The sequence below is a fragment of the Takifugu flavidus genome, chromosome 3 (genome assembly GCF_003711565.1).
Source record: "Takifugu flavidus isolate HTHZ2018 chromosome 3, ASM371156v2, whole genome shotgun sequence".
Classification (NCBI taxonomy): Eukaryota; Metazoa; Chordata; class Actinopteri; order Tetraodontiformes; family Tetraodontidae; genus Takifugu; species Takifugu flavidus.
The window spans coordinates 5,588,025-5,612,716 of record NC_079522.1 but is presented as its reverse complement, the minus strand read 5'-3'; the positions used below and the strand labels follow the sequence as shown (position 1 = coordinate 5,612,716).

Here is a 24,692-nt window from a genome sequence, read left to right as displayed (position 1 = left end):
GCGTTTTTCTTTGTCTACAGGACCAATAGTTGTAACCATTTTATATGTGTATGAAGGAACAACGGGGATTGTGACTGGGACATTAAGTTTTTATTCCACTACAAAAAGAGGAATCTGAAGAGCACCAAAGAAGCAGAATCTACAGTTTGGTTTCTGCCGAGCAAAAGGAAGAAAACGGGAGTTTTTCTGACAGAGGGCAGTTCAAATACTTAAGGAGGAAAAAGAAGCTGCTGAAGTGAAGTCAGGTTAAAATAAAGCACAACACAATGGGTAATGATAATAATTGTACTTAATGTTGAAATATTTAAACACAAAGGGGGGGGGGGGGGGGGGTGTTCTACAGCACACACAGGTTTCCCTGGCTTGTTTTAGAGAAAATGTAGTCTTACAATCATGAAATGCCAACTTGGATCTTTTCTCCCCCCTAATCCAGCATTAATTGCTACCAGAGCGGTACAAACTGGCGTCCCAGCTGGATGGGAATTCTTGAGCCGATGAAGGAAGCTGAACTTTCCTGGTTCTAATAAGAAGCAGCAGCTTCTAGAGTGAACTAAGTCCTTTGCACCGCAGATGGAAAACAACTGACATCCCAGTGGACCTGTTCCATAACAACAATCTGAGTTAGGAAACCCTAACAGGAAATGGTGCATTAAGTCCAGTTGCTTCTTACAGGAAGGCCGCTTGCCCCCCCCATCTACATTCAAGTGTGAAAGTCCAGGATGAGGGAAGAAAAAGGAGACCAACCTTGAGCTTTTATAGGTCGTTCCTTTTAGGGAACGAACGGAAATGGTGGTTTCTTGTCGGATTGAAATGCATAGCACGAGGAAAAGAAGTTCTCCTGGGTGGCGTCGCCTCACACGTGGCTCTCGTAGATCACGTGGCAGGAGGGGGCGCCGTCGGCCCTGTCCGTCGGTTCGGGTTCGGCCTGCGTCGCCTCCTGCTCTTCCTCTACCTGATGCTCAGGGGTCGCCTGCGGGGGGTTGGAACCTTCCGGCGGGGGGTTGGAACCTTCCGGCGGGGGGTTGGAACCTTCCGGCGGGGGGCGGGCCGTCTCCGGCTGAGGCGGGGCTTCGATGCCGCAGCAGCCCCCGGCGGCCAGCTGAGGGTGCACCGAAACCTGGATGGCGATGTGCTGAGGCTGCTCCTGGACGGAGGAATTGTCGGAGTCGGCGGCGGGCGAGTCGCTGCGCTCCCTCTCGTGGCTCTGCTCCCCCGCCGGCAGGATGGCGAAGACGTCCCTGGCCCCGATGGCCCGGCCGACCCCTCCCACGGGCACCTGCCTGAGGAACGTGTGCCTCATGTCCTCCACGCCCACCACCTCCAGGATCTCCTCCATGAAGTTGCGGCAGTTCATGATGAGGGGCGGCAGCGGGATGCTGCGTGCCAGCTCCTCGATGTACCGCGCGAACTCCATCGTCTTGAACTGCGTCACCTTGGCCAGCTCCAGCGTCTTGGCCGAGGTGATGATGGGGATCCGCTTGGCGATCTCAAAGGCCTTCTGGAGCTTCTCGGCGCCCTCCGTACGGAAGAATTCGTTGATGGCTTTCTCCGTCTTCTTCAGGTGGCTGCTCATCATGCAGAGGCGTGTGACGTTCAGGGCCATGATGATGGTGAAGGTGACCAGGCACACCACCATGTAGTACACGCCCATGTCGCCGTTGGTGAAGACCACGCGCAGCGTCACCGTGCAGTTGGAGCTGCCGTGCACGTTGGACGCCATGCACGTGTACTTCCCACGGTCTGCGAACTCGATGGTGGTAATGTTGAGAATGCCGCTGTCCAGCAGAGACCACTTTCCACCTACGAAAAGACGGATACGTCCAAATGAGTTAAGCTAGGCTGTAAGGGGGAAAAAAACAACTTGCTGGATGTTCTCCAACTTTATTTCCAATTGATCGGCTTTTGTGGTGAAAATAAAATAGACAATAAAGTTCACACGGTCCAGAAAATGCACTGCTGAAATTAGACGACTACAAACTCCGCCCACCTACACATGTGTGTGTAGCAAGTCTGCGGTCCCGTTTGTTTACCTTCCGTATTTGCTCTGGTTATCAGCTCTTATCTGAGGCCAGGTTGTTGGGCTGGCTGGTTTAGTCTGGTTCAAAGGGAGAAATCAACATATTGCTGGGGGAGACATATATTAGCCATCTTTGAGTGACATGAGGTCAGCAGCCGCTGAACAATTCTGCCTCTGAGGGCAACAATCATCATTTACAACTGGTTTCTTTAACTGCGTCAATGCGCAAAGCCCGAAAGAGACGCGCTGAAATGTCACCGTCACTTTACGAGGCGGCGGTGGCTCAGTCTGCTGAGGGCTGGGCTGAGAAGCAGGTGCTCAGTTCAAGACCCACCGTGACGTGGAGGGCAGTTGAGAAAACAAAACCTTACAAGGCTTCTAACATGCCTCCTCTGCTGGATCAGGTGACCCTCACTCCCCCCTCCCAACACACCACCCATGCTCCCACAGGTCCCAACAGGCCCCAACATCCAAACCAGCCCCGGATTCTTGCTGCTCAGACTGAGCGCCTGGTAGAAAAACCAGTCTTCAAAATACTTTTCCTCAATCTAGCTTGAGCCAGCCAAGAGGAAAAGAAATCCATAGATACAATACAGTGTCTGTATCCATCAGGAACAACAGCCACTTTGTCACTCTCTTCTTAAGTTCCACTCATTAGGAATTCAGCCAACGCCTGTCAAAGGTCACAAACAGTTACGCCAAAATCCACCATTTCACCAGGCAGCTTTTCCTGGGATCACACATATATGATGCACTCTGAGTTATAAACCACCTGAAAAGCTCCATTTATATCTAACCTGACCCGCCTCTGGGTTTGTTGCTAATTAAATTTTGGTGTGCCGGCGAGCAGAAAAAGAGGTTTAAAGTCACAACTGCAAGGCGGCTCACCCTCTGACTCCGTGTCCAGGCGCTCGCCGTGGGAGTTGAACCACTGGAAGCTGGGGAGCGGCTCCCCGGTGACGTTGCAGTCGATCAGGACGCAGCTTCCCTCCCGAGCGATTATCTGGTTCACCTTTGTGAACGCTAACGGGACGAACCCGCCGCCTGCCGCGGTGCCGTTCTGTGTGCCGTTTCCATCCCTGCTCTCCGCCAAGGCCCCGGAGGTGCAGGAGGCCATCAGAGATGCCAGGAGCAGAAAACCGGAAGTGGCGGCCAGGTGCATTTTCACAAACGGACGGTGCATCACGCCGAGGATGAAGGTGTCGTCATTCCTGGGGGCAGCTATCTCCTGATTGTATAAGGCAGTTTGGACTTCAGCTCTGTGGCATCAAACATCCCACTGAAGGTAGAAAATAGGACGGACAAGTGAATCTGTGTCCAAACAAGCTCTTTCCCCACCACATGATTGAGTTCCATTGGTTATCATTTATTCAAAGCTTCAGCCAAGTTCTCGTATTTAGGTCAAGCTATTTTTAAACTTTGACAAACTACAGGTGTAGGTCAAAAACCCATTCTAGCTTGAACTATACATTAACTTATACTAACTCGATCAACTGCGTGAGAACAAAGCCGCCGCATAACATAACGGAGCCCCGGGCGGGTGCCGTCTAATTCCTGGCTCGGCCCTTTTCAAAACGCATCGCACGCTTTAATGAGTCGGTCCACAGCTCGGAATCATACAAAATATGTGGTCCACGTACAACTCATAAGAAAAAGTCACTGTTGACAGAATATTTTCTAACTTGGTGCCAATTCGGATGACAGCATTTTGTCAGTGCGGGCGCAGGACCCGACTATGTCCTGGAAGGTAATAATAATTATGTCACGGAACTTCCCCTAGGCCTTTCTTTTAGATCTATTGAGAAGCAATTTACGCGCAGACGACAGTAAAGCAAACATACTTCCCCCAAAAAACTAGATCCAGATAGTAGGCAGTTAAAAATCCGCATTTAGCCCGAAAGATGTTACCTCCGTCAGGAGACCGACGCTAACAGCCGACTCAGCGTCGACGTAAGCTGCTAATCGTTGACTAAAACCCGCAGAAACGAACATGAAACGTCCACCAAAACCCCCATTTAAACCCTCACATCACGCTTGGATGCAGCTGTTTGGGGAGAAGCGCCACAGTCGAACACTGGCCGCCGACTCTTCCTCTCCATCCTCCTCCTCCTCCGCAATGGATCACTTCTCTCTGGACTTCTGCTACCGAGGCGCTAGTGTACACTGGCAAAAAAATAAAATAAATGTGAGCAAAAATAAAAAACACGACCACAAGGGGCAGCAAAATTGGGATGACGCGCTTTACGTTAACGATGCTGACGGCACCGCTGATCTTGATGTGCCTCGAATGATTTTAAAGCATATATCGACCCTTTCGGCACTTCTTTTCCTTCCAGCCAGATTCGGACGGAGCAAATGTGTCTCCTTGTTTCTACAACAACAAACAGCTGCGGAGATATGGCTCCGCTCAAATCAAGGTAGAACTACACTACCCAGAATGCCACAGTCGCCCAGCAGCATCGCTGATGGGTGGAACCGGCTGTTTGTGGTAATGTATCGCTATGGAGTTAAACATTAATTAGCCTTTGTGGTTCTATACATATTTTATAAGAGTCTGCTGTTTGAAGGTTACCAGGAAAACCTTTACTTCTGTGATTGGACTGAGCCCTGCTGTTATACTTCCATTTGATCGCTTAAAATTTACCTTTTAAGAAGCCAATTGGCGATAAAGAATCTGAGGGTACATGTGTCACATATACTCTTGTATAAATTTGACACATCTAACCGTGAGTGGAACTGATCCTTGCTTATGAAAATAGACAAAACATCAGGAGCAAATTCCCCTAGACTGACCGTGAAATCAAAACTGTAACAAAGCCTCATCTCAACCATCCACTTTATAGCTCTATAAAGGACTGCGTAAAAATAGTGGTTTTATTGTTTACTTTGAAACGAAAGTTCAGACAAACAAACATTTCATGGTTTTCTTTAAATGGCAGTCATGCAAACTCATTTTATTCCTTTGCCAAACATTAAACTGGATCTGAAAATGATTACTTCAGACTTAACAATCCACCCAAAACCTGTTTTTAAACCTGTGATCCTCTACACAAACACACCGAGGGCTCCGTCCACCCAGCGAGGCACATCGGCCCAGCAGGGAAGTCTGTACAAAGGACAAGTGTTGCCACCGACGCATGGATCCTGTTAACCTCAGCACTCGTGCTGTTGAGATTACCAGGAACCGACCCTTTCTGCCATCAACTACCCTGAGTGGGTCCAAGGGTCCCTGGGGCAGGACTGCACGTGATGTTAGGGGGGGGAAAGACGGTTACATTGTCCTCCATGTGTCCAAAGGACCACACGCCCTGGTACCTTTTCGAACTGAAGAATAGCTGCCGAAAGCTGTGAGCTGGAAACCAGGGAGCGATTTGTCAAAACCAAGACAGGGAGGGATGATTTTTGCTTTTTTTTTTAATCACATAAAAACACGAAAATTCTCTTTCAAGATAAGGGAAGTCCCACAACCACTTCTTATTCAACCCAAGCAGCATATAATAAAACACAATATACATATTAGAAAAATAGTTTTCTACTTTTTAAATAAATATTTGATCACAAGGCTTCTTTGATGAGAGACGACAGTCTTCGGAAACCCTGTTAAAAGATTTGTAAAATATAAAATTAGAATATGAGCAGTGTGTGTGTGTGTGTTTGTGTGTGTTTGTGTGTGTGTACCTCATCAATCTGGTCTGGTGTGGAGAGAGAAAAGGCAGCTCTGACGTACGGACACGGCTCGTTACTATTGATCATGAAGACGCCTCCCGGAACCAGCAGCACCTTCAACACACATGGAAACAGGTTCACTGTGAGTCAGCAGGTGAAACTGAGCTACGCGTCCGTTTTCTCACCTCTTTCGCCAAAGCTTTCTTCATTATGAGCTGCTGGGTGTCAGAGACTCCCTTCAGCTTGATCCACAGGAACATGCCAGCCGAGGGAGCGTGCCACTCGGCCAAATCTGCACACAGAAAAATAACATATGGATTTTGTTACTCAGAAACACTTCACGTCTTTCTCACAGGTGGTTTTGTTCCTGCTTGCATGGAAATTTGAGCTAAAAGTACCGTAAAATGTAAAATATGTGACGTGACCACTGGGCGGCGACATTATTCTCAAATTTTAAGCACTTTTTAATCGTTTAAAAATGTTCTACTTCAGCAGCTTACTGCGCTACAATGTTAAATTTACTGTGCATTTTTATAAAAGACTTCATCTAGACAAACAGGAAAATGCGTTTAGTCTCATAAAAAATATTACAATTATGAATTTTATTACAGCTAAAATGTGTTTTCAGGAACAAAAAAGCCCAAGACTGACTATGCATCGAAGCAAAGTAGCGAGAGTGTGTGACTTTTGACCTTTGAGCCACTTTTCTGCAGAGAAGATCATGGCATCGCGTTGTGACCTATAAAATTCAATAACCCTGCGAGGAAAAACAGGACACGTTTCAAGCACTTGAACTGCAATGGAAAATGGTACAGCTGGATGTTCCAAGCTGTTGAGCATTGCAGAGAGGGAACACACCCATCTATGTGCTGCAAAAAGCCTTCTTGCCCCCAGCTGTGCAGCAGCTGGGACACCATGAGCTGAAAGAGAAGAGGCGTGAAGACAAGATTAAACATGCCAGAGAGGACAAACTGAAGCACATCCTCCTGCAGTGGATCGACACACCCTGTGGAAAACACACACCCTTCCTGCATGGCAATGCCTGTCTAGAATGAGTCACTGGCTCCACGATACCAAAAACAGCCGGCGCTGCGGCGCATTTCATGTCTCAGCACGTTTTACCTCAGGCAATAAAATGAAAACCGCAACATCTGCAGTGATATATGCCGCGGACGGTGGCGGAGGCGAGGGGAAGGCACCTGTGTGAAGGTACTTGTGTGCATTGTAGAGGCCTGGATGTGCAGCACCACCCTGTCCACCAGTGGTTTGGGCCCGGTCACGAATCCAATCCTCAGCCTGAAACATAACACGCAGAGTAGCAAACTGGTTACAGTGGAATGTGTGTGTGTAGGTAGGTAAAATACGCAAGTTTAGACTATTAGCAGTGTTTGTTAGGCTGGGTAGCGTTTCAAATTGAATAGAATTGATATTTATTTTGCCATAATATGAATTTGCCAGCAGTTTAATAAGCATTATTGCACCATTTTAGCAGTGAACTAACAGGAAAAGCACGAATGCAGATCCTACAAACGCAGCACGAAACAGTGTTTTACCACACAAGGACATGCTGTGAGCTAAATATAAACACCAGCTCTCACCCCGAAGACAGGATTTTAGAGAAAGAATCTGTCCTGATGATCCTCCCGTCTACGTCCATGGAGAGAAAGGAGGGCGCCCACGGCTGCCAGAAACACAGAGATCTATATCAGACACCAAAGTTCTCTTTTCAGTGTTTGATGAAAAAAAGAGGAGTAAGAAGTCTTTTGTACCTTGTCAAACTGCAGGAAGTAGTACGGGTCATCCTCGATGATGAGCATGTCGTACTGCTGGGCCAGCTGTAGAAAAAAGGGTTCAATTAGGGTGCAATAAAAATGTCACATTAAGGCGGAATTAAGCTGACCTTATACACTTCCTGCTTCCTTTCTGTCGTCATGGAAGCACCAGTGGGGTTCCCTCCATTGGGGATGGTGTACAGGACTTTAGGAGCGGTGCTGCTGGGCTTGTGGACCTCAAGTGGATCCCAGCGAGACAGAATCTCCTTCAGGGCTGACGGTATCATGCCGTGATGGTCGCTGGGAACGTTTATTAAGTTGCAACCGAGAGGCTGGAGCTGCGGAGGAGGAAGTCACGCCACGTTAGGAGAATGATCGGCGTGTGTCCACCGGTGTGGAATGAAGTCATCTCACCGCCGCAAGTGTGCCAGAATATGTCGGGGCGTCCAGGAGAACGTTGTCACCCGGGTTGACCAGCATCTCGAACACCTAAAACAGGGGGGAATAAAGTGAAGAAAGAGAGGGACAGGAAACAGGTTGGTGGCATCAAGGTCTCAGATACCTTACAGAGCCCCTCCTGGCTTCCTGTGGTCACACACATGTCCATCTGTCCTTTCTCAGGGGTGAGGCTGGCTGTGGGTGGGTTGTGGAGGTTCTTCTGCAGGTTCTTCATCCACACCAGCAGCTCAGGTATTCTAGATGAGGGCAGGCAGACATTGGGCCAGATTCACCAATATGTTCTTAAGAATCTTCTTAGATTCTTTCTTAAGTTGTGTTTAAGAAGTTTCTTAAGAAAACCCTACGTCGGATTCACCAACGCGTTCATAAGCCCCAGAATTGTTCGCAGCTGTGTTCTTAGATTGATGAATGCCATCTGTTCGTAAGTTGAAAGCGCGTGCCAGGTGAGTCTAATTAACATACGATTAGCATAAGTCACCGCCCACTAATGCCCATAAAAGGAACTGCAGCAGGACCCTGTAGACAGAGCAAAAAGCAGCCAAATGCCCAAAGCGAAATGCCCAAAGCTTGCCTCTCCACGCCTGATTTCTGACGCCGTGTTGAACAATCAAGAAACGATGGCTAACACGCTTGATAAAATTGCCTCAACCCTGATGACTATAGCCAACACGCTTAAAGAAATCAACGAGAATGTAAAAAAAAGAAGAATGTAAAAAAAATAAACGTGTAAAAGCTGTGCTCGGATTGTGACAATAATGCATTTTATTCACAAACGGGCAATTAATCGCGCTCGAACGTGAACCGCGTGCCTGCAGTCTGGCCCCATCATTGCGTCAGTACGCACATCCTCACGGGGTTGTGGCTCTGTGTCCAAACACATCCAGCGCCCCTTTAACATGCCGATGGTGCGTTCAATGGTGGAGCGACTGCGCGCATGCATCTGATTGAATAAAACTCCTGTGGAGTCTGAGGGTTGGTCAGTGGTGTCAACAACCAGAGCATATCCTCGATCCCCTAATAAAATAAACCAAGATAAAATCAAATAAAAAGACAGTTTTGGCATGGTTTCCAATTTGGTTGATTAATGTTAAGTCATTGGCACATTTACGTAATTTTAAAATTCTCCGTAAATCACCAAAAATAGGAAATAAATAAATAAATATGACAGAATTATCATTGTAATATTGAATTTTATTGAACTGCACAAGAGAAGAAAACACAACCATGCCAACATGTCGGCACTGAAATGTGCGCAAGAGTACTCCTGAGTGTTCGTAGGATTTGTTCTCACCTACGCATAAATCCAGGATAAGAAGAAATTGGTGAATGCCACAATCTTTGTAAAATGTTCGTAAGTGGGACTTAAGAACAAATTTGTTCGTAAGAACGTTTCGTGAATCTGGCCCATTGTTATCATTTTCTTCATCTAGATTTTATTCGAAGCATTTAATTGTTTAACTTTTCTTCCACTACTCGAGTCTCTTACCCATTGGAAGCAGAGTACTGCAGGGCCCTCTTCAACGTCCCTTCACTGAAAGTAACTTTCTCTCCATTCTTCAGCTCAATGGTCGCCGACCGGAAGGGGAATGTGTTGGGGTTGGGGGCTCCTCCTGCCAAAGAGATGAGGGAGGGCGGCGAGCGCTGCTGCAGCTCGGCTTTGCAGGGTCGGTGCAAAAGAGACGAGAAAGAAACACAAAATAATAAGGTTGAAAGATTTAAAAAAAAAAGCCTTTGCAGCGAGCGGGTGCTGAAACCCAAAAATTAATCACATTTGCAGGGAACAACAAATAATGTGGAAAAATAGCAGCTGAAAAACTCTTGTGCACATGCATGCCTGTATAGTGCGCAGATAACACACGCTGAGCTTTAACAGACAGATGAAAAACTCACTCAGGACCCTGATGGGCGAAGGTTTTCTGGCAGCACTGACAGCCGTCAGGAATCTGGCGTAATTCATGATTCTGCAAGATTAGCAAATCCTAAATGAAGACCCGCGTGTTTCCGAGCGCGTCTCTGACCGGCGTGCACCTGTCGTCGTCCACGCACGCCGTCAGGGTGATGGTATACAGTTTTTCCATAAAAAGCGTAGGCTTAGAAATCAGATTTGTAGTCAGGCGCTTGGTTTAAAACAACAAACCGGCAGACGTAAACCGGCAGACATCACAGTCACGAGACAGCTGCTAGTATTTAGCCAACACGGAGCGCAAACTGTGGCCGCTCGGTTCTTACATACATAAGAGGTGAACTGAAATATATCGAACAATTTCACACTTTTTAAAAAAGCAGCAGGTGATTAAGTCAACCAGTCGACTTCCTACTGACCTTGCACGGCTCGGAGCCCCGTGGGATTCTGGTTGTTGTATGTCCTGAAACACCGAGGTCCCCTTACGTCATCTGCCGCGTCGCTTGGTTTAACAACACTACCCAAGGTTTAACCGAAACCAGCGACACAAGAAATACTGATTTGCCCAAGTAAATTTGCTCAGTCTATTTAGTCGGAGTTGGTAGAAAATGGCTGTTTAATGCAGCTATAAATACGAAATTCCCACAAATTCCGACCGATGTATCACAGCGGGTAGGTCCTGTATATTCCCACTAGAGGGCAGTCGCCATGAATCGAACACCCTTTAAAGTTTACCGGCAAAAATAGAAGAAGAACATCCGTGTTGTTAGCGTTCGCAGAGGTAGCTAAGCATAAAGCTTTATAGCACACAAAAATGTCATATTTTCAACAAATAAAAACAGAAATGTAATCGCTTTCCAACATTTTACGCTAGAATTGGAATCTCAACTGTTTTTCTGGTATTTTCAAAATCAGCTTCGGGACTTTGGGCACATGCTAGCAAACAGCGACTTCCGAACCGAGTAGGGCAACGTTAAAGTTGAAAGGTAACCGACTTTTTGATGGAATACAATGTCCCGATGCTCGTCCTGGGTTTACAAATTCTATTCCTATTCATTTAGTTCTCTTCTGAGGTTAATGTTGTCTAATTATCCTTTGTCCGCTTGAGTCGTTATTTCTCAATATATTGATGTTTTTTTAATCAGAGGCCTGGCTATTTAACTAGAATAGCAACCTAAATACGTTGTTAATAGATAGTAAAGATTGTGTTATTATTTTAACATATCATTATTATTTGATTACAGACGCCCTATTCGGTAAGAGCAACAGACTGCTGTTGCTATGTAAATCTGCAGACCACAACGGACCTTTTTATAGCATTGTAATTTCGATGGGGAAAAGAAAAGACATGATTCACCCCAGGTTTCTCAGTGAGTATATACCTGATCAGCATGGTCCACCTGTAAACTATTGTTGGCTAAACAGCACCTGGTAAATAAATTCACTGTTTTTCTGTATTTTACTCTCATCCTGTGCAGGTGAAGGCAACCCTAATTTGCACAGTGTTCATAAGCGGAAGCACAAAAAACACAAGAAGCACAAGAGGAAGCACCACAGCTTCCCCGAGGCCCCGGAGCCCGAGCCTGTCATGGTGCCTCGCCCTCCGCCACAGCTGCGCCTCAAGATCAAGCTTGGAGGACAGACATTGGGCACCAAGAGGTGAGACATCTTTCTGCCTGGGCTCAGCGACGCCTTAAACATTTGGTCACTTGTTGACTTTATGTCCATCAGCGTTCCCACCTTCACTGTCCATCCTGGAGTTGCTTGTCCTCCCTCTCCCTTGATGATTATTCATAATGACATTGATGCTGATGAAGACGATGACAATGAGGATGACGACGATGAGCCCTCCGTGCCCTTGGAGCAGTATAGGGCCTGGCTGGGTAAGTTCCGACTTAAACGGCATCTGGTGCAGATGTTTCTTTCGAAGAATAATTACAATTGCTGGCCTTAATGTTTTAGTTTAAGCTTTAATTTTACATAATTTTCTGCATTAGATGAAGACAGCAACCTGGCCACGTCCCCAATGCCAGACATGGACTCGGACTCCATGTTGGGCGGCCCCGTCGATGAGGAGGAGCGATGGCTCGATGCTCTGGAAAAGGGAGAGCTTGATGACAATGGAGAGTTGAAGAAGAAGGTGGATGAGTCTCTGCTCACAGCCAGACAGGTAAAAAAAAGATAGGCAGCAAATAAGAGCCTTATTTGCCTGAAAAGTAATAATCCCTGTGGTTTTTGTGTTTAGAAAGCACTGTTACACAAGCAGCAGAGCCAGCCACTCCTGGAGCTCCCAATGGGCTACAAGGAGAAAGAAATGACTGCAGAGATGATGCAGAAACGTGAGGAGCGTGCCCGAAAGAGACGGCTGCAGGCCGCTAAGAAGGCCGAGGAGAACAAGAACCAGACGATCGAGAGGCTGACAAAAACCAGCAAGGCCAAGATCAAAAGCATGAAAGAGAGGAAGTCTAAGCAGAGTCACTGTCCCATGATCCGCTACAGCGACTCTGCTCACGGCATGGCTGTCTCCTTCCCCGCGGGAGTCCCCGCTCCAGCCCCGGCCCCTCCCCGTCCAACACCGGCACCGTCGATGAGCTGTGGCGTCGGTGGCTGCACCAACCTCAAAAAGTACTCGTGCTCAAAGACGGGGGTTCCACTCTGCAGCCTGGACTGCTACAGGAAGAACCTGCTGCTGGTACAGAGCGCAGCTTAAAAGGGTTTTTCTTTGAAAGGCTCGTGAATATTTACACGACATGGACACGTATGAGGACGATCTACTTGGAGCTTTAACGATTTCCGATCCACACTTTGGAATCACGTCGCTCCCTCTGTTGCAAAAGATTGTTTGGACTTTTTCTGGTTTAAAAACATAGTTGAACTGCTTTGGTGAATTAAAAAGGAAGAGGTTTATTTTAAATGTCCCGCATTTCTTACAAAATTGCACATCTTAAGTGAAATGAAAGGCCTTTTTAAACGCCGCGTATACATGTAAATATCAATACAGGGATATGTGCTCCGTCAACAACGGCTGCAGCTCTCGCCTCTACACATTGTATCTGAGGTACTGAGGTCAGGGCACTTGATGCTCCAACAGCTTATCAAAATATGGCGCGCATCCACCGATGTACCCCGAGGACACGGAGCAATAGAGTTCATCACAAGGCCAGGCCGAAGGAGAGTCTGAAGGCCATCTCGACAGGAACCTCTGCCACGGAGTCATGGAAACAAACGTAGAACTCCTGAGGGACAGGCTCCAACAACATCCGCCTGAAAGGCAACATTTGTAATTGAATAAAAGCGGAAAGCAGGGAAAAATGGCTTCTTAAATACTCGCTGAGGAGAACACACAATAATCTGTTCAAGCTGCATCACTGCATTCCTCCACTGACGCCAGGTTTCCTGAATGGTTACGTCTCTTTACCCATTTCAGATAAATTCTATGAAACAATGTAAAGGGGAATCTAACATACCCTATCACCCAGTAAGTCATGGTGGGAGCAGGTTTTCTCTGGTCGGTCCAGTTCTCAGGTTTACACTGGAAAAGAACCCCGTGTTCCTTTATAGGACCCAGGCCCCATCCGCCGGCCCGGGGTCGGTCAGCAGCCCGTCGACCCTGAGGGACAAACGTGACGGCCGGTCCTCGTCACTACGGCGGCCAGTTTTACTGCCGGCCATCGATTTAATGGCGACTTACTGTGGCTGGGAGGCTCTGCTGAAAGGCGGCCCGTATGGAGAGGCAGCAGTGGTGGAAGTTGTGGATGAGCTGCGGGTGAATGGAGCCACTGAGCTGAGCCACCTCCCTGTGAGTTGGAGTGATGAAGATGCCCTGGACGGTCTCCATGAGAACGTAGTGGAACAAGGTGTTCTCTGCCCCCGAGGTCAGCCTGTCCCCAAAAAAAAGACAGAGTGTCCTCGGCCCGCCGTCCTTTACATGTAACATTGGAAGGCCTGTTATGGCTCACTTCTTAGTGTTATACATCTCCTCGGTCTCTCTTTCTGTCAGGGTCTTCTTCAGGGTGCCCAGGTAGAAGGGGTTTGGGTGCTTCATCCTGGGTATCTGAATCAAACGTGATGGAGGGATCAAGTCAAATCTACACTTAAAAGAATAAAATAATAATTTTTGTATCCAGAACAGGAAATATAAAAACGTTCCTTCAGTTCAAAGCACAACCAATGGTGAACTACAGCTACAGGAATCTAGACGTTTACCTTAAAGAGGCCTCCACCGCCGTCGGACCCCAGCGAGTTGCGTCGCCCGCCTGGCTTCCTCGGTGACTCTGGCGTGGATCCCAACCCAGCATCCCCCTGTCCCTCGCTCCCGCTGTCGGACAGGCCCCTCTGTGGGCTGAACCTCCGCGACCTGTCCCCGAAGAGGCCGCGACCCCTGGAGTCCGAGGCCCCTTTAACCGCCCCTGTTAGTTTACTGAAGACGGGGGAGGACGAGGCCAGGCTGTCACGGGTTGCGGCCGACGGCAGGAACCAGTCGGCGCAGGAGAGGCAGGGAGCGGGCGGAGCGTTCAGACGCTCTTCTATGCCCGACTCCAGCGCCTCCAGCTGCAGCAGGGTAGCCTTCGCCTTAATCGAGAAATGAAGTCAACACATTCTACAGGCCGTTGAAACGTGACGCATTAGGCGGGTTTTAAATACAATTGAACCTGATCTATATAAATGCAATCTGGTCCAGCAGATGCTGGAGCGGGTGAGGCACAACCGCCAGCTTCCAACAGCACACACTGCATGAAGTGTCTCTGTGGCGACAAACACACACGCAAGCAAGGACAATGTCACCGGCACAGCATAAAGCATCAAGATATCAGAAATATACATTCACTGGCATGTAATAAAGCCCCCTGAGTGTGTAATAATTTGGGTTAGACAGATTGTCTACTCTCCGTACCAGCCCCACTATCAGGAGGAAGTGTCGTCCCGGAGGCTGGCGGTAGCCCGGCGCTGTGCTGGCGTCTTTGCTAACTCTGTGTTGGGGAAACACCTCCCTCCAGATGACCAGCTGACCCACACGCTGTTCAGCCGCCAGAGGCAACAGGCAGTAGTGCTGACAGTACAGGCACACATCCAGCAGGTCCTCTTTAGGAAGGTGGTTGGCAATTAAGTATGACTGGAAGAGGAATTTACAGCTGAGACCGTTAAAAAAAGGGCATTTTTATACTATAAGATGGTTGTAATGACGGGGGACCTACCCTGTAGAACAAACAGGAGCCCAGGATTACATACATCCGCCTCAGTCCAAAGAAGTCCTCAGACTGTTAGACAATTATACAGAAACGTTAAAACATTCTCACACATACATTAAATACACAAAGGTAGCAGCTCACTGAGGCCGGATCAGAGACACCTGAAAGCTTTGACAGCAGGTTATGTTTAATGTTTTGAAGATATATTGATTTGAAAAACTTGTTTTAACTTCCTGGACTCCCCCACCCGATCCTGCTGAGTGAAATGTAAACACAGCACATACTGTACGAAAGATAGGCCAGATGCCGCTAAAAATACACACTCTAAAAATAACCTGACCTTTCCTTGCCCAGACAGAGTAGGGGTTCATCTCTGTTAACATGTGTGTGCACTTGCCACAATAAGGATGTGATTAAAATAATTACTGACCATTGTTTGACCATAAGTTTAGATGTTAGACTTTTTTTGTGTTTGGTGTAAACTTATTAAACTGGTCAGACCATTATTTCCATCATTTCTTACCATTTCCCCAAAATCTGATGACTCAAAGTCAGAGAGAACAGTGTCCACCTCCATCTGTGGGCAGAATCAATCAAATATGAACCTGACAGGATGTAAATATATAATAACCTGCTATTTTAGAGCAAAGAAGACAAAGTATGATTTAATAATTACAATCATAAATCACATTTTAAGCAAATGTGTCTCTTATACATCATGATTAACCTCAATGTACAAAGGAGAGCAAAAAATGAGGTGCAAAATTATGTCTGATTAGAATTTATCTATGGTAACTTGTGTTATTGAAAATAATTACATATAAAGACTAAATTGATAATCATTTATAGTATGTTTTTCTGAATTTACAATTTATTTAACTATTCTATAACGTTTTTGTGCATTTATTAGACATCAACTGTGAACACTAGAGGGCAGCAAAGCTGTATTAGTGTCGGATACAAAAGAAGTCTATTAATACTGGATATTTTAAAATATAAATGACATTGTCAGTTATTCAATTCTAGCACATATTTTTGACTGCACCTTGATTTCTGGAGGCAGTGGCAGCCACTGAACTGCTGGCAATCCATCGAGAAAAAGGGCCCCTGAGGCGCCAGGATGTGGGGCCGAGGAACCGTCCCTTAAACGGGATGGCTGGATGAGCTGCTGGAAGAACAGGCAGAAGAAATGGTCCAGCTTGGGTGCGTGTTCTTCATTACAGAATGCACTGTGAAGAAAGTTGATCAAAAAGTTAGAAACTTAAATCAGCATCCCTCATATTTTAGTTCCACCTTGAAATCGGCCTCACTCACCCATCTAAAGAGCCGTACATCACTTTCAATGTCCGGACTAGATCTCCCACCACTGTCTGAAGATACAGCAGAGGAACCCTAGAGACAGAAGTGGAACAATGTCCCATCCTATTCTATCAAGTCCTGCTCTGTTTGTTTATTTCATTTATAGGACGGAGGGGGATCTGCGTACCTCTCTGCAGGAAGCCCGATGACCAGCAGGTTGCTGTTTTCCTTCCGGTAGCCCACATGCACCAGATGCTTCCCCAGCAGGAGAGAAGAACTAAACACATGGTGAAGCGTGTATTTAATTGTAAACATTAAATCATATTTTATAGCTGTGGATGAAGAGGAGGGGTGATTTAAATCTCCGGTCCCCGATGAAGACAAGACAACTGCAATCATTCCGCGGGCGGCTGTTATTCCTGAGGTAGGAGCCGCAGCTCCAGCGAACCAGTAAGCACCAAACCAAAAAGTGCACATTTGCCATTTTCAAGTTAGTCGTGAGGTTTCGGGTGATGGACTAAACCCTGTTTGGTCATTTACTTTGCAATCGCAGAGCAGGAAAAATGTATTTTTCTTCCCTTACCTGATGATTTGCCCTCCCGTGACGTTCTCCAACATGTCACACAGCGTCAGGAAGATTCCTCTCACTCCTTTCAGCTGGGCGGACGCGTCAGACACTGGATAGTGGTACCAAATCTCCTCCTGTCAACAAAAACAAGAGGATATATTTCCATTTAGACTACGAGTTGTAAACTATTTAACAGAAAAATGTAAATTGTAAATATATCCTGGTAAAATAACAGATCAATCCGTCATTTTTATCCACCCCATTAATATATCTATATCTATATCTATATCTATATCTATATAGATATAGATATAAATATATATTTGGCTACTATTTGTTTGGGGTTATTAGTATTTCTGGTGAAAATAAGAACAGCACAAAGACTGAGGGAATACACAAATAAATAGGCCTCCTTTAGTCTCAGTAACCACAACAGAGACACAAAAGAACTCAATTATCACAGTAAGGCACTTTAGTACACAGAAAGTCAAAATGAAGTTTAAAATGCTATGACCGATCCCAGCTACCCTGCAATCAGGGAGCTAAAATATCAAAGGCAAACTCTCCCATACGCTGTCATTTACAAAATCAACTGCTGGCTGATTTGATGTGAACCCAGAGGAGAAAACACAAAGATCTGGCTTCCAGATATGCAGACTGCGCAGCCATAAATTACCGGTACAACCATCCCAAAATCATTGAGCGGGCAGTAATTACAATCCAGGGATGATGGTCAGGAAATGAATACTTTGCGTCTTGGAAGAGCAAAACACACAGTGTGTGATTACCACTTTGGAACAAGCCGACCGTGTTGAGTGTGACTGAGACGAGGCGCGGGCTGACTGAAAATTAAACGCATAATGCATCCAAAGTTGCAGTTTTGTTGGACTTGATATTTCTATAACTCTTTTTTTTTTTTACTGCATGTTTACCAAATGGATTTTATGTTGTGTAGCACAAAAGCTACACTTCCCTGGGTGGACTTGAACCACCAACCTTTCAGTTAACAGCCAACAAGCTAGCCTATTGCACCACAGAGCCTCATGCAAAGGGGGCGTGGCCTACACAGGAAGCGATATAATATAATCCCCTGAATCCTAAGCCTAAACTAAAAGATTAGTTGCTCTGGAACAGTGTGTTTTTGCTCAGTCAAGATTTCCATTATGCTAAAATATAAACCATCGATACTTCAGACCAGAGACAGCTAAATAAACATGCTGATTGGAACACAAAAACCACTAGGATGTGTTGATCTTTCAGCCACACCCCCTCACATATGCTATTAATAGCTAAAAAACACACTGGGCGTAATGGAAAGAACCACAAGGAACTAACACACATAGGTATAAACTGACCTCTTCCTTCGATGACACCGAGTCCAGCTTAAGTGAGAGGTACATGGCGACGTGTGGGACGTGCCCGATGGACATCTGAAGTTCAGCCGTGTCTCCCCCCCACAAGAGACGCACCAGCTGACTCACCGGTGGACTGGCCTTTGCCTTACGAAGGGACGCGTCGCTTAGGCTGTTTCCATCCACCACGGACTCCAAGGTCAACCTCACCTGCAAAAAACTAATTTTATCACAGCTTTCTATGCCATGTCTAGGTTTTTTAGCCAGTAGAAAAATGACATCACTGAAGACTTTTGCTATTTTAAAATAGTGTTTTTTCCATTACGGAGGAGACAGAATAGTGAAGGTTCTGTTAATATCTGTCCTTAAACCATCAGGGACCTGTAGAAATCCACTTCTATATCTACAGATACTATAAGATGTTCCATAAGATAATCCGTATGTTTTTTAAATTGAGAAATAATTCAGCTCTTTGTATCTGCATCTAACCTTGGAAAATACCTTTGGTATACTGAAGGGAAATATAGGATATGGTGGTCGCTACATTTAAAGTTTGCCCAATCAGATCAAATAACACCGACTTAAGTTTTGGGAAAAGATCATATTCCTCGGTCCAAAAAATGTCCAAGCTGCAGTTTCCCCTTCCAAAAATCACCGTCTGAAATTTCTACTATGGTCGATGAGCATTAACCACAGGCCACCCGCCTTTTGAGAAGGCGCCTGCGTCTGGGCTGCCCGCCATTCCAGCCAATTTTAGAGCCATTATTAAAGCGGAGCTGGGTAGTAGTGGGGGGGGGGGGGGGGGGTCAGTCAACTGAAAGGCTCGATCAGAAGTGAATTCACATGAGGAACTGTTGGAATGAGGCCAGGAATGGATGGCGTTCTGTCGCTCATCACAATCTTTCTCTCTAATTTTCTCTGGCTTTATTAGACACAGTGACCAACAGAGAGGGAAACATCTGCCCGGAAACTGACGAGTTTTCAGACTGAATTCAAAATAATGACCGCAGGGAATGTTGGTCTGTGCAAGCAGGGTCTGGACCCTAAAAACTCCTCAGAACAACAACAGGCATAAACAAGAATTCCGAGAGCTGCATATCAAGACAGCCCCAGTGGTTTGGCTTTATTAAATATAATGTGTCCCTTGAATGAAGAGACAGAAGGGTTCATGATACCTGATAGGCACACAGATACTTCCAACTACTTTCTCTTTAAAAATGTAGTACGCCATTGCTCCATTAAAACGTTTTCACATCCTTGCGACCACAGATTCAACATATGTCTCACAAGGTCTACACAGGAAGAGACAGAGTTCAGAATCTTGAAACTCAAAAGCCTACAACTCTAAGATTAGCTACAGTGATTCTGCTCTCAATTACAGTAAGGGCGTAGCTTTTCTTTTCAAATCACACTCCAAGAAACCTTCTACTGATGTTGTGGGGATTGTATTAGTTTATTACTCTCCACTATGCTAAGTGTCAAACATCATTAAAAACTGTTTGAAGTCAGTTTTGAAGAATAGGGCTAATTTCAACACAGTTTGCCTTCTAAATTATTCTGGGGGTTCAAGCCCACCAGTGGACGTTTTTTGGCATCTCCAAATCCGCTTTTCTGTGATTCAAACCAGAGAAATGCATGTATGTTTTTCGAGTATGATTTGAAAATAAAAGCTACACACGACTTTTAGGATTGAGGGTTTTGTACTGTCCCTTTAGGTGTAGGCCACGTCCACTTCGAGCTGCTTCATTCATCTCTGGCACAACTGGCTCAGGCAGGAAGTTGGTTCAGACCCACTCACTGACAGTTTTTAAATTCTTACTGCTCAACGTATCATTGGAATGGGTTTTCATTCTGAAAATACCAGAAGATTGTGATGCGAAATGCCTTTAGATCAAAACAAACGTCCCTGGGTGGGCTCGAACCACCAACCTTTCGGTTAACAGCCGAACGCGCTAACCGATTGCGCCACAGAGACCCTGAGTGCCCAGTAAACAGCACCAACCCACGTGGCATGCACACATTACACACACTAACCTGTGATGGTCCGCGCCAAAAAGAGGGACGAATAGTCAGTGTGAGTTTGAGCAAAACTTATGCAATTGGCTGGAAACCAACGTCAAATTGGACAGGGACTTTTGAACTCGATGTCAAATTGGAACAGAGAGTATGTGATTGCTTCCTTCTAGATCAAAACAAACGTCCCTGGGTGGGCTCGAACCACCAACCTTTCGGTTAACAGCCGAACGCGCTAACCGATTGCGCCACAGAGACTGAGTGGCTGAGGGCCCATCCCCCACACAGGCAAGCACACATTACCCAGCAGTCACACACTAACCTGTGTCGGTCCAGGAATGCAGGATAACACTCTTTCAATGTTTTCTGTGGTAACATCAATGTCATCCACCGCTACAAGCACGTCGCCTGAATACCGCATACAAAAAAGGGAGTTATGTCATATATCCATAACGAATCAAGCACACTTTTCTGAGACGAAACCTATAATTATATTTGATGGGTGGAAAATGAAGGAAACTTTGTAAATATTTCTCTTAGATGTAAACAGTTGCATTTGTTCAATATTTGATACTTCTCTTTGGTGTAATCAAACATCCACTCTGTAATCATTCAAAGCATTATTTGAATTGTGTGCAAAAATAGCTTCATTAGCTTGTGTGGAGTGGGACAACAACCTCAGTAACTGAGTTATTTTTTAGGTATTTTGACACTTTGTTTAAGCATGCAGGTCCACCACCTAATAGCTTTCATAAACATTAACTCAAGTGATTTGTGGGGAAGCAAAACCACAATTACTTTGTTTTTGAATTAGAGTTTGTAGGTTTGGCTGGAGAATACACTCTTCAAAAGTTCAAATTTTAAAAAGCAACATAATGTTGAATGTGACAAAAATGACCAAGTGTTTTAGGACATAAGTGATGAATTAATGCACTTACCAATGAGTATTCTGCTGCACTTTATAGCTGGACTGTTGGGAATTAGACCATGAACCATTAAGCGTTCCTCTTTTCCCTCCACTGCAGTGCACATTTGTCCACTGCCCCAGGAGGGATGGTGTATCACCCCCAGCAGTGCTTCCAGCAGTCCTCCCTTCTCTGACTTTAGTGGTGATGAGCCGAGACGTTTGGGGTTCAGGTAGACACACACATCCTTCCGATGCTGTTGCTGAACTGTCACGCCCTGCCTCTGACTCGGCTGGTTCTTCAGGATGGATGGTGGATGTGATAAAGTAGGGTTCTCTTTACCTTCTCTCCGTTGGGAAGTCCGTTGTTTTCTCCTCAGCATTCTGGCTAACTTTTTAAGCGTAGGTTCTTTTTTGGTCCGTGAGCTACATTGATGTTTTTTGTTTTTCTCTGAGTTGATTTCTGCCTCAGTTTCACTAAAACGAACATGGTTTGTGGCCACAGCATTGGCTTGGGCCAATGCAGCCTCCTCTTCACCCTCACTTAGCTCCAGGTAGAAGAGTTCACCGTTCTGCTGGATGTCATCCAGCCATTCTGGCTCCAAATCACTGCAAGAAAGAAAGATTATTGTAATAATTATCTTCATTATAATAACTTTGCATTAATTTAGCTTGGTCATAGAAACTAATTAACTGTTGGAGTAAATATGGAGTAACCGCTGAACCAGGAGCAACGCCACACTGCAATTTATGGTATTACATTTATTCTGACTTCACAATCTAACTGTGCATTAATCATTATTAGTAAAGTAAACAGTCTAAATCCCCTCTCAGACGTCGTATTGCAACCAACCAGACGAGTTAAATGGAACTTAACCCGCATGGCAAATCATTTTAAATACACTGCGAGGAAACCTGGTTTCTTAAATCGAATTTCGACATCGAATTATCTTACGATGAACATTCGGAGAGGAAACTCGATGAAGATTCGCAGTCGCTAACATCGGCGGTGTCTTCCATCGTTTGAGGCAGAGTTTTTTCGGTGTCCACCTGAATCTTCGAGGAGGCCATTTACCCTTGAGATGTTTTATTTCCCAACAAAGCTCGGCCTTTTTCCCCTAGCCGTAAGTTTTACGAACGTGCGACAATTTACAAACGCCATGTTGTCAGCTCGTGGAGCCGCGCGGCGTAATCACGTGGTGCAGCGTCCTCCATCTCATTGGTAGACGTCAGCGTTGCCTCTGACAACGCCGAAGCTTTCGGAGTATTTTGGTCTGTGGCGTGGGTCGAGATGAAAAAGCGTCAAGTTTACTTCTCTGAAGAAAGAAATAAGCCCCAGAGCTGTACTTTTAATATATATAGGAATTGAATGTCGAAGTTTAAAAATGCACGCATGCGTGTTTGTGTTTAGTCATTATTTCTGCCTCCTTGCGGGTTTTCAAATCCGCCGTGGTATTCAGAAACAATCCAGCTCCTGACAACATGCTGAGTTTGCAACATGCGTAAATAAATGGATGCAGCGTTGGGATTTGTTGACAGCGTCGTTTGTGGATTCACTAACCTGTAAAGAAGAACACTGCGAATAGAGTCGAACTCATCCAAATTTTCAGAGAGAGAGCTGCCGTCAATAGAAATGTTAAACATCATCTGCGGGTCATCTTTTTTCTTCTTCATGTGCAACAGCTTTGGTATTTTTCCCGGGTTCTGGTGGTAAATGCACTGAAAATCTCAGTGGTTGATGTGCGTGTTGCGCGTATAAATCCCTCCAGTCCCGTTCAAGTGTACGAAGAAATGCAGAAACGCGAAAAGAAATTCTCCAGTTGTAACAGAAACTGGAAAAAGGACATCTCGACTGAGCGCCTGAATTTCTTCCAGTGGTCTTACTGGCAGGTGGAAGAAAGCCCGCCTACCTGTCACATGTACTGAGAAAAACCTCTGTAAGCCTGCTCTTTACGACAAAGCAGTTACTTTATCAGTCGTACAATCACGTAAATGGAAACACAGACGCACGTACTAAAAATAAAGATTTGAGCCTAGCTGCCTTTAAATGTAACCATGTAGAGAAGTAATTTGATCTTTATTTTGACAATGATAATAACCACTCTGATCATACTCCTCCCCTCAAAGTCCCCGGAAGGAGACGCTGAACGGTCATCAAAAGCGGAGAACACATGAAAGAATCAGGATTCTCCGCTCGCTTCGCGCTCAGGAAAGAGTATCAGCAGCTCTTCATCGTGGTTAGCGAGACCAACACTTTAGAAACTCATTCCTCAAGTTACAAACTATAGAAATGATCCCTGAAAGTATAGTCTTGGTTGCCTTTTCGTTCGGTCTAATGGCAAGTATGTCCACGATACCTTTCTCTGTCATGGTACATAATTAACAAGACTACGCAGGAGGATCAATGGGTATTCCAATGGCGAAAATTTGACTTTTTGACATCATCAAGTCGACGAAAACCTGAAAATATGTACATATGTATTTTGAAAGACAAATGAAGTAAAACATAAAAATACTCTGGCTAAACATGTTAATTTTTTTTCATTTAAAGCTCATTACGAATGATGAAATAACAGAAAAGGTAGCTTTCTACGGAATACCCACAATGCATCTTGCGAATTCCCCCTTATTTTTCGTGTTTGGCACGAAACGGTCGGCTTTAAACGATAACACTCACGCGGGTGGGATCACGTTTAAAGCTGCGTTTATGTATTTCTGTGTGTAAATAATAATGAAATCATTCACAGTAGCACGTTATTTAACAGAAATCAAACGTGTTCTTGCATTATCAGCAATGTGGTCAGTGGTCATCCATTGCCATCTTGCGGTTAATAGCTAGAACTGCAACTGTTTGGAATAATCAGAATTTCGTCATTATAGTATTACTCACACGATATTTTAAAATGGTCCTATAAATAATATATACATTATATTACTATATTCAAGCCAAAGTATTTCACCATTCATTGTTACCGTCGTGAAACAATTTTGAGCAATAACATTCAGTAGGAATTTTCAAGTATAATCCCTCGGCAGAAGAGGGCGAATGTCCCATTTGTATTGTGATGTTCTGCCATTAAACCATATTTTAAAAGCACACAAAACAGTTAATAATAATTAAATCATTCACAGTAGCACGTTATTTAACAGAAATCAAACGTGTTCTTGCATTATCAGCAATGTGGTCAGTGGTCATCCATTGCCATCTTCCGGTTAATAACTAGAACTGCAACTCTTTGGAATAATCAATATTATATCATTAAATTACTCACACGATATTTCAAAGGCCACTCCATGGCTGATGGTAGCATTCAGTCAGCAGTTGCAAGACTTGGTTATCGTAACTAAACCAGCTTGGCCTAGTTTGGTCGTCCTGCCGGCTGTCCTGACTGGTTAGGAGGAAAATGGTAATACTGTCCACGTCACCCCATTGTACTTCTTCATTCTAGTGCCTGTTAGAAAGGCTCCACGGTGTTGAAATTAACATTATTATGAGGGGTTGAGGTTGGTTGATGTTTCCTGTACTATGAGTGCAAGGCATTCTGGTTAT

General features: G+C 45.3%; 4 protein-coding genes, 1 long non-coding RNA gene and 3 other non-coding genes across 15 annotated transcripts; 2 read left to right on the top strand and 6 right to left on the bottom strand.

Annotated features, from left to right (window-relative positions):
* Positions 1–68: 68 nt before the first annotated feature.
* On the bottom strand, positions 69–4,412 carry mfap3l (microfibril associated protein 3 like). Of its 4 annotated transcripts, XM_057027387.1 has the most exons (5): positions 4,263–4,412; positions 4,045–4,180; positions 2,906–3,296; positions 1,030–1,800; positions 69–987 (listed from the first exon to the last, which is right to left on the bottom strand). In XM_057027387.1, exons 3-5 carry the CDS (start codon positions 3,198–3,200, stop codon positions 854–856), a joined length of 1,200 nt encoding a protein of 399 aa, XP_056883367.1. In that variant the 5' UTR covers positions 3,201–3,296; positions 4,045–4,180; positions 4,263–4,412; the 3' UTR covers positions 69–853. The 4 variants fall into 4 exon arrangements, with proteins under 4 accessions (XP_056883367.1, XP_056883365.1, XP_056883364.1 ...); XM_057027385.1 differs by having other exon boundaries at positions 69–1,800; positions 3,926–4,180; XM_057027384.1 differs by having other exon boundaries at positions 69–1,800; positions 4,263–4,411.
* A 461-nt stretch (positions 4,413–4,873) lies between these two features.
* aadat (aminoadipate aminotransferase) lies at positions 4,874–11,225 on the bottom strand. 2 transcript variants are annotated; one of them, XM_057027382.1, is made up of 14 exons: positions 11,200–11,225; positions 9,805–9,875; positions 9,401–9,569; positions 8,018–8,150; positions 7,870–7,944; positions 7,584–7,793; positions 7,453–7,518; positions 7,282–7,364; positions 6,883–6,979; positions 6,542–6,603; positions 6,376–6,440; positions 5,869–5,975; positions 5,696–5,797; positions 4,874–5,614 (listed from the first exon to the last, which is right to left on the bottom strand). In XM_057027382.1, the coding sequence occupies exons 1-14, from the start codon at positions 11,208–11,210 to the stop codon at positions 5,573–5,575; spliced, it is 1,293 nt and encodes a 430-aa protein (XP_056883362.1). In that variant the 5' UTR covers positions 11,211–11,225; the 3' UTR covers positions 4,874–5,572. The 2 variants fall into 2 exon arrangements, with proteins under 2 accessions (XP_056883362.1, XP_056883363.1); XM_057027383.1 differs by lacking the exon at positions 11,200–11,225 and adding an exon at positions 10,237–10,489.
* Positions 10,517–12,731, top strand: ino80b (INO80 complex subunit B). Its single transcript, XM_057027393.1, has 7 exons — positions 10,517–10,598; positions 10,733–10,803; positions 11,062–11,187; positions 11,296–11,476; positions 11,549–11,700; positions 11,815–11,987; positions 12,063–12,731. The coding sequence occupies exons 3-7, from the start codon at positions 11,148–11,150 to the stop codon at positions 12,525–12,527; spliced, it is 1,011 nt and encodes a 336-aa protein (XP_056883373.1). The 5' UTR covers positions 10,517–10,598; positions 10,733–10,803; positions 11,062–11,147; the 3' UTR covers positions 12,528–12,731.
* intu (inturned planar cell polarity protein) lies at positions 12,697–24,561 on the bottom strand. Of its 4 annotated transcripts, none has more exons than XM_057027366.1 (17): positions 24,415–24,561; positions 21,177–21,751; positions 20,561–20,646; positions 18,229–18,435; positions 16,889–17,007; positions 16,493–16,582; positions 16,321–16,398; positions 16,052–16,235; positions 15,530–15,583; positions 15,013–15,075; positions 14,712–14,930; positions 14,470–14,562; positions 14,024–14,389; positions 13,777–13,871; positions 13,509–13,698; positions 13,285–13,427; positions 12,697–13,081 (listed from the first exon to the last, which is right to left on the bottom strand). In XM_057027366.1, the coding sequence occupies exons 2-17, from the start codon at positions 21,523–21,525 to the stop codon at positions 12,970–12,972; spliced, it is 2,448 nt and encodes an 815-aa protein (XP_056883346.1). In that variant the 5' UTR covers positions 21,526–21,751; positions 24,415–24,561; the 3' UTR covers positions 12,697–12,969. The 4 variants fall into 4 exon arrangements, with proteins under 4 accessions (XP_056883346.1, XP_056883344.1, XP_056883343.1 ...); XM_057027364.1 differs by lacking the exon at positions 24,415–24,561 and adding an exon at positions 22,704–23,461; XM_057027363.1 differs by lacking the exon at positions 24,415–24,561 and adding an exon at positions 22,098–22,371.
* Positions 18,284–19,482, top strand: LOC130522724 (uncharacterized). Its single transcript, XR_008949688.1, has 2 exons — positions 18,284–18,424; positions 19,157–19,482. It is a non-coding gene; the product is annotated as an uncharacterized LOC130522724 (long non-coding RNA).
* Positions 20,127–20,200, bottom strand: trnan-guu (transfer RNA asparagine (anticodon GUU)). Its single transcript has one exon. It is a non-coding gene; the product is annotated as a tRNA-Asn (tRNA).
* Positions 20,423–20,496, bottom strand: trnan-guu (transfer RNA asparagine (anticodon GUU)). Its single transcript has one exon. It is a non-coding gene; the product is annotated as a tRNA-Asn (tRNA).
* On the bottom strand, positions 23,240–23,455 carry LOC130523502 (small nucleolar RNA U3). Its single transcript, XR_008949908.1, has one exon. It is a non-coding gene; the product is annotated as a small nucleolar RNA U3 (small nucleolar RNA).
* Positions 24,562–24,692: the final 131 nt, after the last annotated feature.

What these genes read in the sequence shown, in the direction of transcription:
- mfap3l (XM_057027385.1), bottom strand. Translation starts at nt 3,200, where the DNA reads ATGCACCGTCCGTTTGTGAAAATGCACCTGGCCGCCACTTCCGGTTTT. An exon ending in CCTGGACACGGAGTCAGAGG is followed by an intron (nt 1,801 to 2,905) that starts GTGAGCCGCCTT and finishes GTCTTTTCGTAG; the next exon opens with GTGGAAAGTGGTCTCTGCTG.
- ino80b (XM_057027393.1), top strand. Translation starts at nt 11,148, where the DNA reads ATGGGGAAAAGAAAAGACATGATTCACCCCAGGTTTCTCA. An exon ending in CAGACATTGGGCACCAAGAG is followed by an intron (nt 11,477 to 11,548) that starts GTGAGACATCTT and finishes TATGTCCATCAG; the next exon opens with CGTTCCCACCTTCACTGTCC. An exon ending in GCAGTATAGGGCCTGGCTGG is followed by an intron (nt 11,701 to 11,814) that starts GTAAGTTCCGAC and finishes TTTCTGCATTAG; the next exon opens with ATGAAGACAGCAACCTGGCC.
- aadat (XM_057027382.1), bottom strand. An exon ending in ATTCTGGCACACTTGCGGCG is followed by an intron (nt 7,794 to 7,869) that starts GTGAGATGACTT and finishes CCTCCTCCGCAG; the next exon opens with CTCCAGCCTCTCGGTTGCAA. An exon ending in ACACAAGTACCTTCACACAG is followed by an intron (nt 6,604 to 6,882) that starts GTGCCTTCCCCT and finishes CTTCTCTTTCAG; the next exon opens with CTCATGGTGTCCCAGCTGCT.
- intu (XM_057027363.1), bottom strand. Translation starts at nt 22,213, where the DNA reads ATGGCCTCCTCGAAGATTCAGGTGGACACCGAAAAAACTCTGCCTCAA. An exon ending in CATCAGATTTTGGGGAAATG is followed by an intron (nt 15,076 to 15,529) that starts GTAAGAAATGAT and finishes ATTGTCTAACAG; the next exon opens with TCTGAGGACTTCTTTGGACT. An exon ending in ATTGCATTTATATAGATCAG is followed by an intron (nt 14,390 to 14,469) that starts GTTCAATTGTAT and finishes TTCTCGATTAAG; the next exon opens with GCGAAGGCTACCCTGCTGCA.